Source organism: Podarcis filfolensis (genome assembly GCF_964270895.1).
Source record: "Podarcis filfolensis genome assembly, chromosome: 7".
Taxonomy (NCBI): Eukaryota; Metazoa; Chordata; class Lepidosauria; order Squamata; family Lacertidae; genus Podarcis; species Podarcis filfolensis.
This window is the reverse complement of record NC_139603.1, coordinates 68,368,588-68,381,334: the sequence shown is the minus strand read 5'-3', so window position 1 is coordinate 68,381,334 and position 12,747 is coordinate 68,368,588. Positions and strand designations below refer to the sequence as shown.

Below are 12,747 nucleotides of genomic sequence, written 5' to 3'. Positions count from 1 at the left end.
TGGTCGACGTTATTTTGAAGCCGAGGAGGTCATGCCAAAGAGTTGTTTGCTTAAAGGAGAGGGGGGGAGGCTTGCCAGGAAGGGCAGATAAGAATTCTACACAGCACAATCGTCACCAAGGCAGCATTTACGCGTTGCTAAATGCATCACAATATCGGCGAACCAACCCCCTCCTCTTGCAGGTGATGGGAGCTGCAAGCAGCGTGGGCAACACCTGAAGGGTCCTATCACCAACGCAAATCTTTGCAGCCGTCTAAACGCAGCGGGCTTTTGGGGGGGGGCGGCGGTGAGAGAGGGAGAGGCCCTCAAGCTGCTAGCTGCTAGGACTGGAGAGGGCGCTGTCGTTTGCAGACCCGGCCGTGCGGTCCTGCGCCCCCTCGAGGCTGAAAGTGAAGGCGAGGCGTATTGGAAGGAACCGGTCGCCTGTCCACCGACGGGGAGGTTTTCTCCCCCAGGTTAAACCACTTGTGTGCTCGTTGCTTCCGCGCGCCTCGCTTTATCCGGCTGGCTAGCCAAGCCGAGAGAAAGCCTTCGCCCCCAAGAAGACAAATGTTTGTTCATGGAGTCAAGGAGCCTTGTTTCCCCTGTGCACGGTCTGCAGCAGCTCCATAGCAACCCAGCTGGGCTGTGATAGCGCGCAATAACTAGGACAAGTTGTAAACGCCGAGCAATTCGTGCGTGCCCAGGCTTAGGCCCGCTGCAGTCTCTTTGCCCCGGGCCCGGCAGAAGTTATTTCCCCGGGCTCCCCTGAGGACCATGAGGCTTTAGCTCAGGCGCTTAGGCGGGATCACGAGCTATACAGAGGCAGTGCGCCCATCCTCACCATGCGGGAGAAGAAGCTCACCACGGGTATGTACTGCGGCCGGAGAGCATAGCAGGCAATGAAGAGGATCGGATGTGCTCCGCTTTCATCCCGTCACAGTTCATGTTCCAGTGGGAGGGAGAGGGATGGTGAACGCTGAAAGGAAAATACATTGTCAGCCAGCCAAGCCCCACAACCCTAAAGGGCATGTTCACAAGTGATGCTCAGAAGCGCTTTTTAGATTGGAATGCGTCAGGTGTGAACATGCAGCCCAGGTGGAAAGAGCAATCTGCTCCCATGTTCCAAAAGCTCATACAAACGCCAAATGACTTGGTTGTATGTATTGTCCAATTACTGTTCCACATACTATTCCAATACAGTGGTACCTCAGGTTAAGTACTTAATTCGTTCCGTAGGTCCGTTCTTAACCTGAAACTGTTCTTAACCTGAAGCACCACTTTAGCTAATAGGGCCTCCTGCTGCCGCTGCGTCGCCTGAGCATGATTTCTGTTCTCATGCTGAAGCAAAGTTCTTAACCTGAAGCACTATTTCTGGGTTAGCGGAGTCTGTAACCTGAAGCGTCTGTAACCTGAAGCGTATGTAACCCGAGGTACCACTGTACACTATTCCATAGGGGAAATACCCTGTTCACTCTTTAACATAGAGCGGTGCGCTTAAGGTAACTGAAATCAGTAGATTTTATATGTCCCAAATTCTGGGATTGTTGTACACTAATTTGGTAACATAGGCCTATCTTTTTATAAAGCTGCACAGTCATATATTTATTTACAAGTGCTAGCATGTTCTCTCTTGACAAACTCCTAAATTATGTAGCCTTCATTTTCTAATCTACAGGGTAAACTGAGTTGTACAGATAGTGACTTATTGCACAGGGTCAGATACTGAGGCTGTGCAGGGAAAAGCCCAGTTAGCAGGGGTAACTAAGGCCCTGCAGGTGTTGTTGCACCCAGTTTCATCATCTCCGTCATCATGACCAATGCTCAGGGATGTTGGAAGTTGTGGCCCATAGGTGAGCTGCACCTGTGACAGGTGTCTGTTTTAATAGTTCCTGGATTAGAGTCCAGTTCTGTATCCATTGTATCAGCCATTCAGGATTGCTTCTGTTAGCAGGATTCATCCAGGAGTTGAACCCATTAGATTTTGAATGCACTAAGTCCTAGACAAGGATTTAGTGAGTTCATAATCTATGGCGCTTGAAATGAGGATCATTCAACATGCATCGGGAAATGTTCTTTAAAGTCTTCTGCTTTTAATTTTAAAGCAACGACTCAAATTCTCAAGTGTCTGTGCATCTTATAGGTGGATACTGCAGACTCATAAATTGGCCGATTCAGTTGTCATTTCCCTAAAGTATATTTCAGGAAACTATTGTTTTAAAACCCTGGGGTTTTTTTATTGCTTAGGCCCACTACATGTTTTCACTCTTGTACATCAATTTTTAGAATAATTCGTTAGAATTGGCCACTGGCTAGAAAACAAACTCATTCCAAAACAGTTCCTTTGCTTTTAGCAGCAGCTTCATATGCAGGAATCAGCAGGTGAAACTTTTTTTTGTGGGTGGTATATAGAGCTAATAAGCAGATGATATGTAAATATTTGCAAAACAAGCTGCTCTTACATATACAAGAAATGAGCTGATGACACTTACACACCCAAACATCCTGAAAAGGGCCCAGTGAGGTCCCCAATATGGGATAAGCCCCCCCAAATGATCTATATCTCCATCTCCTCCTTACTGTCCTTTACAAAAAGGATTATCAGTCTATCTTGCAAACAATATTATCTGGAATATATTTATTTTATTGTGAAATAGCTGCTTTTTTGGATATGCAAATGGGTTTGGTTCTAAAATGTACATTGTTCTCAATATTTACAACTACATTTGCATAGTTAGTGATCACTGATCTCTGGTAAGATTAAAAACAAATGAAAAATGCTTTGGCTGAATAACTTTTATTCCCTTTCTCTTTCTGTGCTGTGTTTCAGTGCCCCCCAGCATAAGGGACGATGAGTTTGTAAGTAAACTTTTTTCCTCTCCTGCCCTCAATTTATAGATGAATTGGGTAGTTATTATAAATATAAATATGATATAAATATAATTGCTATATGTCATGCAATTTCTTAAGTGAAACAAGAATGAAACAGAGGAGCAGCAATGCCTCACACTCCACTCCCTATTAGTTGTCATCTTCTCAATCAAGAAAATTAACTTTTTATATCACAAGATAGGGGTGGAAATTGGAAAAGATTTTTTAAACATATTATTTCAAAATTATTATCATTTTCTTTATAATGGTGCACGTTTTCCTATGCATATTTTCCTGGAAGTAAGTCACATTGTGTCCAATAGAACTTACTCCTTAGTAAATTTGTATAGGATTAGACCCTACAAAAAATTCAAATTACAAAGCAGAGGGGATATTAATTTCAAAATTAGGACAAATTTCAAAACTAGGACAATAGGATAAATTGCATTATGGACTAATTAATTAATTAAAGGTTTGCCAGATATGCATTTAATTACTAGACACATACCTGCAGTGCATTCATATGCTTGTCTGTTCAGAATTTCAGTGGGACTTATTTCCAGTAAACATGTATAGGATTGCAACCTTAGGCACACATTTTTTTTTAATTTTTAATTTTACCTGCCCTTCACCAGCAGGTCCCAGGGCAGGTTACAGCAGTTTAAAGTTCAAAATTAAAAAAAGATAAAACAGATTACAATCACAGGAATAGGGTGGGCCCTGAAATAAGGTAAGATAACAAAGGTTTATGTTGTAACTGCCACTGGACTGCTGCATGTTAATATCATCCATCATTTCCCTGAAACATGTAGCTCTGATACTGTTATTACATTGTGGCTTTAAGAGCTTGGCCATGTCAACACTATCCAATTTTTCTTTTACCCACCCACTTTTTGTACAGGCTTAAATATAGTAAGGTTTTTCTTGCCCCTTTATCTTTGCAAGGCATAGATGGCATCACAAGGCAAGCAAGGCCCCATGAAAATTGACTTCCCTGTTCTTTGAGCCCTTTCCCCAGTTAGCTAGGGATGTCGGAGAATTCCAATGAAACTGGAAAAGGACATGGAAATATCTACGGTTAAGAAGCTCGTCTATGGTAAGGAGTGGAAATCAGTCAAGTGAATACGATCAGTATTCACTCACATGGTTGTTGTGGTTTTTCTGAAGTCTGCAAATGATGCATAATTAACCATTAAGTCATTTTTATGTTGTTTTGATGTTTCCTTTACATGGAAATGAATACGTTACATGAATAGTTATGTAACACATATAATTTATGTTAAATAGCAGAGAGTGAGATGAGTATGATAGCGTTTGGCACAAACCCAACTGCAGCGGAGGGGAAACAGTACTGATTAAGATGAATACAGGTCAGAATGGAAGTCTCTGCTATCTTACATCCCTGAAGCTAGCAGAAGACACAGTCCATTTCTAGTGCTTTTATTTGTCTTGGCTGCTAGCTCAAACTCAGGGTTCAGGCAAAAAATAGCATAATTATTTGGGAACAAGTGGTTGGTTCACCCCCAATGTTGATAAAATACTTGGTACATTTTGCCTCAGTTCTAGAAAGTTTGGATGGTTCCCTGTAGGCACAGCAAGGACTGATCTAGAATGTACTAAGTGCTGTATTATCAAAGGGCGCAAAGCACTCTGTTATTAAATCTGCCTGAGATGAGGACACAAAGACCCTTGGAAGGGTTTTTAGGCAATAGGGAAGAGAAGGGAGGTAACAGTATCCCAAAATGCAGTCACTTCCAAATGACCTGTTTATTAAGCATTCATTCTGATTTGCAGAAAGATTAGATGACCTTGTGTCAAAGCAAGTGCTACTCACAATTCCAAGTGTATTTCCTCATCGCTTTTCTTATTGTAAGACTCCAGTCTTTTAGGGAAATGGATTTGTTGCACAAGACTTCCCAGGGACGTTTCCCATCAGTGTAACATAAAGTGTTAGCAATAACTCCCTCCTGTTGAATTTCTGTCACACAATTGTTAAAAGCAAACATACTCCTACAAGATGGATCAAGGTTTCCCAGGATTGTTCTTTAGTCAGAAAAAAAAGATTTGTGTTTCTACCAGCACCGAGGGACAACAACTAAATCCAAAGATAAACAGAATCTTAAATTAGAAATTTCAAGGCTTCAATTCAAAACATAATTGCTCAAATCTAATTCTTATGGAATTCAGAGTAACTTGTGAAACACATTAACGTGATATCTACAGCTGTTTTCATCGGAGAAGATTAAGCCTTAAACTGTAAGATGTGAATTGGGACTGGCTCCCTCCAAAATCTACTTTATTCCTTCTCTCCCCTTCTCTCTATCCCCCCCCCCCCGATGCTGCCATTGTTGCAAGGGGAATAAAGGTGGATTTTTAAAAGGGGAATAACAATTAACAATCTATGAGGAAGTTTTGTTTATATTAAAAAGATAATTCCATTAATATGCTAAGTGCGTAAATAATGTAGTAAAATATCTTAATTGATACAATTTGTATATATTTCTTACCCCTATTTTAGTCCCCCAAATAACATGGTTATGGTCAAATAAAAGCACATGTCTGCATATTTCTAAAGGGTTTCTAATTCCTCTATTAAGAAGTGATTTGTTTTATACAGTTCCCTGGGGACAGAAAAATCTGCAATTCTTGTTAATTTTTCAAATCCAGTCATCTGCAATGGGGTGATTGGAAAACTATCTGCATATGATGACTGAATAAACGTGAAATATGTCAGTTTATTGACTGTGGCCTGTTTCTAATAATTTTTCATGCAAAACACAACTAAACATTTAAGACTCAGATCATTGCCTGTGTCAGTGGGCTGCTGTGTGAACCCCATTAATCTCAGAGGTTTACACAGAGATTGTTACGGCTTGAGAGCATCATTATCTAATCACGTGAGAAACTGTTTGCAATGGGGATGTCAAGGCCAGGATGGAGCCGTGGCAATTGTACCTAAATCCAGTTCTTGACATTCTGAAGTCAGTGGCCTGAGCGGGAAACTCCATGCTGAAAAGCATCAAACAGAATGTGCTGCTCTGTCTTCTACCAGGCTTGATCTCAAGACTAGACCTGGCTGAGCCAGGCTTTTAATTCCTGCCAATCGCAGGCTTATGCTTCACAGAAGCTCCTGTTCCCTTCTGAAATTGAAAGAGAGTGTTGAGAGAGCTACACATATGCAGCTCACAGTAGCTCACCAGGGCAGTGGCAGACTTTGGGCACTCAAATTTCAGCAGTGCCTGTGTGACGCCAAAATTTGGTCACGCCCCCCGCTTCTTGTTCTACATACTAAATTATAGTTGCGGTGCCCCCAAGGCTTGACACCCAGTGTGACCGAACCAGTGGCACTCCCCTAAATCTGCCTCTGACCAGGGTAGGCCCTATCCTCAATCTTAAGATTTCTAGTTTGGGAACTCCCTGTGCAAACCTCTAAATCCCAGCATCTGGCACCATTGTGGTCCAGATGTTTTTAGGTAGGTATGAGAAATTGAAATAGGAAGATGAATATAGTTGCCTTCTGATATTTTAAAGGTAGTTATTTTCGGGTGGAGGTGGGTCATTTCTCTGAACGGATTGTCCGGAGAAACATGCCTTAATTCTAGTCATTGGGAGAAAGACTGTTGGTTGGGTGGTAGAACACATGCTTTGAATGTAGAAGGCCCCTGGAGAGCCCTGATTCCTTTTGTTATAAGGATCAGGTAGCAAGGACAGACCTGTGCGAGAGACCCCGAGTATTTCCAGATGTGGACAGTTTAGCAGCACTCAATCATTTGGGCTAGCCAGTCCAAGGCATTTTGCTGCCTGAGGCAGAGGACAAGATGGTGCTAAGAGAGAGGAACAGCTGAGGGGCTCAAAAGGGATTGGGGCTGCTGCTGCCCCCCTCCCAAGCAACCCTAACCTAATGATCAAGCCATTTCTGGCTTTTCTTCTATTAGCTGAAATAGGAACTGTTCTGTAGCACTTCTAATAGTCACCAAGTGGGTAGGCCTCCCCCCCCCATTTCCTCAACCCCAAATGTTTGAGGGAGGCATGATTTTCATTGAAAATGATTTTCATTTTCATTGAGACCATTGTGTGTGGGGAAAGGGTATTTAAATACACCTGTCTCCCTCACTCCCATCACAATTGCCCCCTACTTCAGAGGGGCAGAGGAGGAAGGTATCAGGGCAATTCTCTTTGAAGAGCGAAGAGCTAAAGTGATGGAGCTGATTCTTAGAGAGGAGAGGCAGACCACAGAGAATGAAAATGGCAAGAGCAATCTATGCAACAGCCGTGTGAGGGAATTGCACAGCTACTGCGTTGAGTTAAAAATGGAAACAGAAGATGGAAACCATGAGAGGAGAGGCCACAAATGGAAAGGAGAAGTCACAGCGAAAGAAGAATGGATGCAAAAGCTTATGGAATATGCAGAAATGGCAAAAATTACCGGGAAAATAAGAACTCAAGATAACAAACTTTTTATAAAGGAATGGAAATGGTTTATTGAATATTTACAAAAAGAAAGTTAAGAACATTGGCAGGATTATTGTAATAACCTGCAGTTTTATGAATATATAGTTAAAGTAGATGAATAAATGAGCAAATTTGGATATGCAGAAAATATTAAAAATAAATTTAAGGAACCACAGAAAGAGGGGGAAGGAGGTCAAGTTTTGAAATGTTAAAATGACTATAAAATTATTGAAATGTATAGAATTGAAAATCATTAAATAATTAAATAATAAAAAAGAAACCATGAGAGGAGAATCTTTCATAAAATGTGAGCGAACAAGGTAGTAGTAAATATTCCATAGTAAATGTCCAGTAAGCAGCTGCTGGCCTTATATTAGGCCAGATAATTTATCCTTCTAATCTAGTATGGTTTAGTCTGACAATACTGAATGGACAAAAAGTCTCACCTGGTGTGACAGCCTCCTATGTACCTGTAAAGAGAGTTGAAACCAATTCACAAACAGCAAACTGACAGTATGGAAACTGCCAACCCCTCTAAGAAGGCAGCAATTTCCACTCCAACCTACGTTCATCACAGTTGGCACTGTTTCTGTTGAACCAAATTTTACGTTATTAGAGCCAGTGTGGTGTAGTGGTTAAGAGCGGTAGTCTCGTAATCTGGTGAACGGGGTTCGCGTCTCCGCTCCTCCACATGCAGCTGCTGGGTGATCTTGGGCCAGTCACACTTCTTTGAAGTCTCTCAGCCCCACTCACCTCACAGAGTGTTTGTTGTGGGGGAGGAAGGGAAAGGAGAATGTTAGCCGCTTTGAGACTCCTGAAGGGGAGTGAAAGGCGGGATATCAAATCCAAACTCTTCTTCTTCTTCTTCTTCTAGTTTTGCTGCCAACTGCTGAAAGTAAATTATATAACTTACATTTGTTTCGTAGACATCTGAAAGCAGCCCTGTTTCCGGAAGCTTTTAATATTTGATGTTTTGTTGTGCTCTTTTATATTTTGTTGAAAGATGCCGAGTAGGACTGGGGCAACCCAGTGAGATGGGCAGGGTACAAAAATAAATTATTGTTATTGTTATTATTCAGTGTAAAGGAAATGTAAAAGCAGTTTTATAAAAATAATTAACCGCATGTAGTTTGCAGATTTCAAACAACAATGTGAACAAATGCAAATCATATTTAACTGATTTCCATTCCTGACCACAGAAGAACATGCACGCTGCAGCAATTTCTGCTACCTTTTAATTCTCCAACATCCCTACTCCTGTTAGATGTAAACTGCTCTTTCTTCATCACATCACATAGTTTTGTTCTTTTTGGCTCTTGTAGGAGGATTATTTAGCAACCGATGATATGCTTGTAGACTTCTTTAATGAATTCTTGAATCTCCCCGTAAGTATGTTGATATAAACTTTTCCTTAAACACTTACTGTGAATATTAAGTGGTTTATGAGATAATATAGGGTAATGGGGTGACGTCTGTATTCTTGAAGTGGAATAGGCCCTCCCGCTTGCCTCCAGGTCACAGCAGATTCTAAACTGCATTTCCGAAGTGTGAGCACACATAGTTGGTTGCCCATGAAAATATCGCAGAGAGAATGTTGACTTTGTAAGAATTATCTCATGCGGGAAACCCCAGTGGGTTTCGAGGTCGAGAGAACAATGCTACAATGCATGTCAAAGCAACAAAATGGAAAGTGGCTGTTGAGAAACCCTGACCTCATCATAATTTGATTTTCTCAGGAGAGTTTTCTCTTGTCAACATTAATGTGGTTAATGTGAACATTTTTATATTTCCAGTTTGACTCTCCTGCAGCTCATCACACGAGTTACTCGGGAAGAATGTGACGCCCCTGTTAAAACACCATTACAATTTGGCCTTTTATCTTTGTTGTGCTTATGCAGCCGTTGCCTAGAAACAGGGCCCAGGTGTAAGCATTACTATGTAGGCAAGAGGTTAAATTAAAGAATAGCATTGGGCTGAATGTCATCTACCCCAGGAAGCATGTGCTTAAGGAGAAAGAATTGTTGCTAGCCTACATAGATGCTAGGAGTGTTCATCTGACAAAATTAACCATTACATTGTGGTTTTTGTATAATGGGGGATTTCAGTGGTATGGTGGTCGTTGGATGGCCTACTTCTAAGGGGCAGAAGAATGGCACTTCTTGCATAGAAATTACATCAGAATGTAAATAATAATAATAATAATAATAATAATAATAATAATAATGTATTATTTATACCCCGCCCATCTGGCTGAGTTTCCCCAGCCACTCTGGGCGGCTTCCAATCAAGTGTTAAAAACAATACAGCATTAAATATTAAAAACTCCCCTAAACAGGGCTGCCTTCAGATGTCTTTTAAAGATAAGATAGCTGCTCATTTATTTCACATCTGAAGGAAGGGCGTTCCACAGGGCGGGCGCCACTACCAAGAAGGCCCTCTGCCTGGTTCCCTGTAACCTCACTTCTCGCAATGAGGGAACTGTCAGAAGGCCCTCGGCTCTGGATCTCAGTGTCCGGGCTGAACGATGGGGGTGGAGACGCTCCTTCAGGTATACATATAGATCTTTTTAGTAAGTTTATTCATAAGCATGGCTTGAGCATAATGCTAAGACAGGGTTTGTTTAGCCAGGTGGCTTAACTGGGGAGGAGATCACAGCCCTTTTGCTCCTCCCTTGGTTTTTGGTTCATTGGGGCATGTCAGCTAAGCCAAGGTTTGTCTTAGTGTGTTGTCTAAACCTGGGATTATGGTTGAGGTCTCTCTTCCTTAACCACAATCTGTACCCAAGGTTCCTCCTATGTTTACTGGTCATAATTAAGAAAGGGAGACCTTAAACATGATCCCATGTGTAGATGATACAGTGAGCCAAACCTTGGCTTAGCTGGCATCCCACACTGACCTAAAAAGCCCGGGCAGGAGGAAAGTGAATGTGAGCTCCTCTTTGGGAGCCAGCATATTCATGTAGTCACAGTAAGCCATGCACCAGGGGGCAGAGATGGATTTAGTTCCCCCAACTGTCAACCAAGTGATCAGCACTGTTCTACTCATATGTTCAGCCGTGCTTGTGCAATGCTTTGGGATGCAAAACATGAGTCGTCTCCTCCAATACCACTGAACCCTTTTGCATGTGTGAGGCCCAGTTCAGAAGAGTGAAGTCAGTTGCTGAATTTGAGAATGTGCCTTTGATTAACTTAGTAGTTTGGTGCTAATCATACTGGCGAAGGCAATTGGTTGTTTCATTCCATTCCTGTATATATCGTGTAAATGATTGGTGGTGAAGCATCCAAAATGACAATACGATTTATATTTAAAAAATTGTTATTGGCATCTTTTTTACTACATTAAAGGAACCAGATGTTTTCAATTTAGCTAATTGGAATGCATGTTGGAAAATGGGCCCTTGGGCTCTACAGCTAGGGACTGAATTAAAAATAGATACAAGTGATTAATTAATGTTATCCTTGGTTAGTTTTCTATGTAAATATTGTACAACTAAAATTATCTAGTGTCTATTCAAATAGCTCCAGATTATGGAATTTACGTGCTTCATTTGCATGCTCATATAAACTAGCAAGGGTTCAATGATTTGGAATTAGAAGTTAATCCTTTATTGTTATTGTTTGTGTTTCCCTCCTCTTTAAATAACTGCAGGAAACTTTAAATTCTTACGTTGCAAAGACTGTATAATTAGGTTCCTGCTGACCCAAAGTTAAGAAATGTCAAAATAACATAAACAAGAAGGGAGGGGAAGGAGGCTCGAAGCAGCCTCCTACTGGTGGCAGAACCAGGAGGTAGAGGAGGCAGAGCCAGCAGCCACCAGATGACCATAACCAGTAAGGTTTCTATGTTGACAGTGCATGGAAGATCTTCCTAGTAAGTTTAGAAGGTGAAAGGCAGGGGGATGTGGAATCTGTGGGTCTCCAGGTGTAGCTAGGCTCCAGCTCCCCTCATCCCCAGCCATCATCGTGAAGGGTCAGGGATTTTGGGAACTGGGGGTGTCCAGCAACATCTGGAGGCCCACAGGTACCATATCCCTGGTGAAGTGTCACAATCTCAGAATGTTCCAAAGCAAAACCTAATGCAATCAACAAAAATTCAGCAAGAAACCCATCCAGAATGCAAATTATTACATCACATGGGTTGAAAGGAATAGAAAGAAAGTCCGATCCTATACAAGCCTACTCAAATGTAAGTCCCACTGAACTCCAGAGAACTTGCGACCAGGTGTGGAAGCAGCTGGACTTCCAGCTTCAGGAACATCCACCAATACACAGCTGTACCTATCAGTGCTATGATAATTATTATATTTTAGTCTTTACGTTTTGTTGTTGTAGACCTTTGCAGAGCCAATTAAGTTCAATCCTGACTTTGGCGTTTTTGAAGTTGCTACCGATGCCCCACAGCGTCTGGAAAACCAGCTGAAAAAGATGTTGCGTGAAAAGAAACCCCGGAATCCCATTTACGATGTCATAAGGCCAGCAAAGCAAGAAATTCCAGACCTCAAACCTGTTCCCCCTCCCCCACCAGTGTTAAATTTTGACCCAACTTATTCAACAATGGTAAGTTGATGATTGGTGCTGTTATTTTTATTATTGTTCTTATGCATTTAAGAGGTATTAACCCAATATGATGTGCTATATATTAGCAATTCCAAAATGTTTATCCAGTTGGTGGGGTCCCGTGTTTAGCCAATTGGTGGCTTTAGGAAGGCAGGGCTGGGGCTGGGGCTGGGGCATCAAATTTTGGCCTTGCACAGGGTGCCATATTACCAAGAGCTGCCCCCGGCATGATCATAGAGCCTGCCTTTTCCTGACCGTATTATGTTTACAGTTTTATGTATTAAGCTTTGCACACACCACTGGAGGAATGCATGGAAATTAAAATTGGCACTGGTGGACACGATCTCGCCCCCTCCTTTCAAGCTTTCATATACATTTGCTGCGTGATAAGGGCTTAGGATTTCTTCAATAGGATGGCTGCCCTTATAATCTGCTTAATAACAACAACAGCAAAATACTTCCAGTGCAATGCCAAATACGCTTACAAAGGAATAGACCCCAGTGAACACATAAACATGCATAGTATTGCCGTATTATTAAATTTAGAACATAACTTTGGACGTTTGTTTTCCCTTAGCATGATAAATCTGACTTTGGCATATCATCTTTTCTCAGGAACACTGCAGACAAAAAGGCTGGAATTTGTTTCAGCTGAACATAAATAATTGCAAATTTATTTTCTTACATCCAGAAAAATTGGCCAAAATAAAGAAGCGGTCTTCAGTCTTTCCAGAAACCATTATCAGTAAACCATAGGAGGCATATTCTAACAGGAGAAGAACGGCCATCCTTTGCCTCTGCAAAAAGTATTATGTGATCCATGGCCAACATCAGCATTCATTATTCTGGGACGTTGTTTAGAGTGAGGCTTCCCCCTCTTCTCTGCAGA

The 12,747-nt window shown here is 41.6% G+C and overlaps 1 protein-coding gene across 1 annotated transcript in view; it reads left to right on the top strand.

The window, feature by feature from the left end:
• Positions 1 to 183: 183 nt before the first annotated feature.
• RGS22 (regulator of G protein signaling 22) overlaps positions 184 to 12,747 on the top strand; it is a 72,763-nt gene continuing 60,199 nt past the window's right edge. Inside the window, exons 1-4 of the mRNA XM_083622705.1 lie at positions 184 to 849; positions 2,810 to 2,838; positions 8,625 to 8,687; positions 11,634 to 11,858. Coding sequence (XP_083478831.1) covers positions 825 to 849; positions 2,810 to 2,838; positions 8,625 to 8,687; positions 11,634 to 11,858 — 342 coding nt within the window. The 5' untranslated portion in view covers positions 184 to 824. The remainder of the gene's footprint in view (positions 850 to 2,809; positions 2,839 to 8,624; positions 8,688 to 11,633; positions 11,859 to 12,747) is intronic.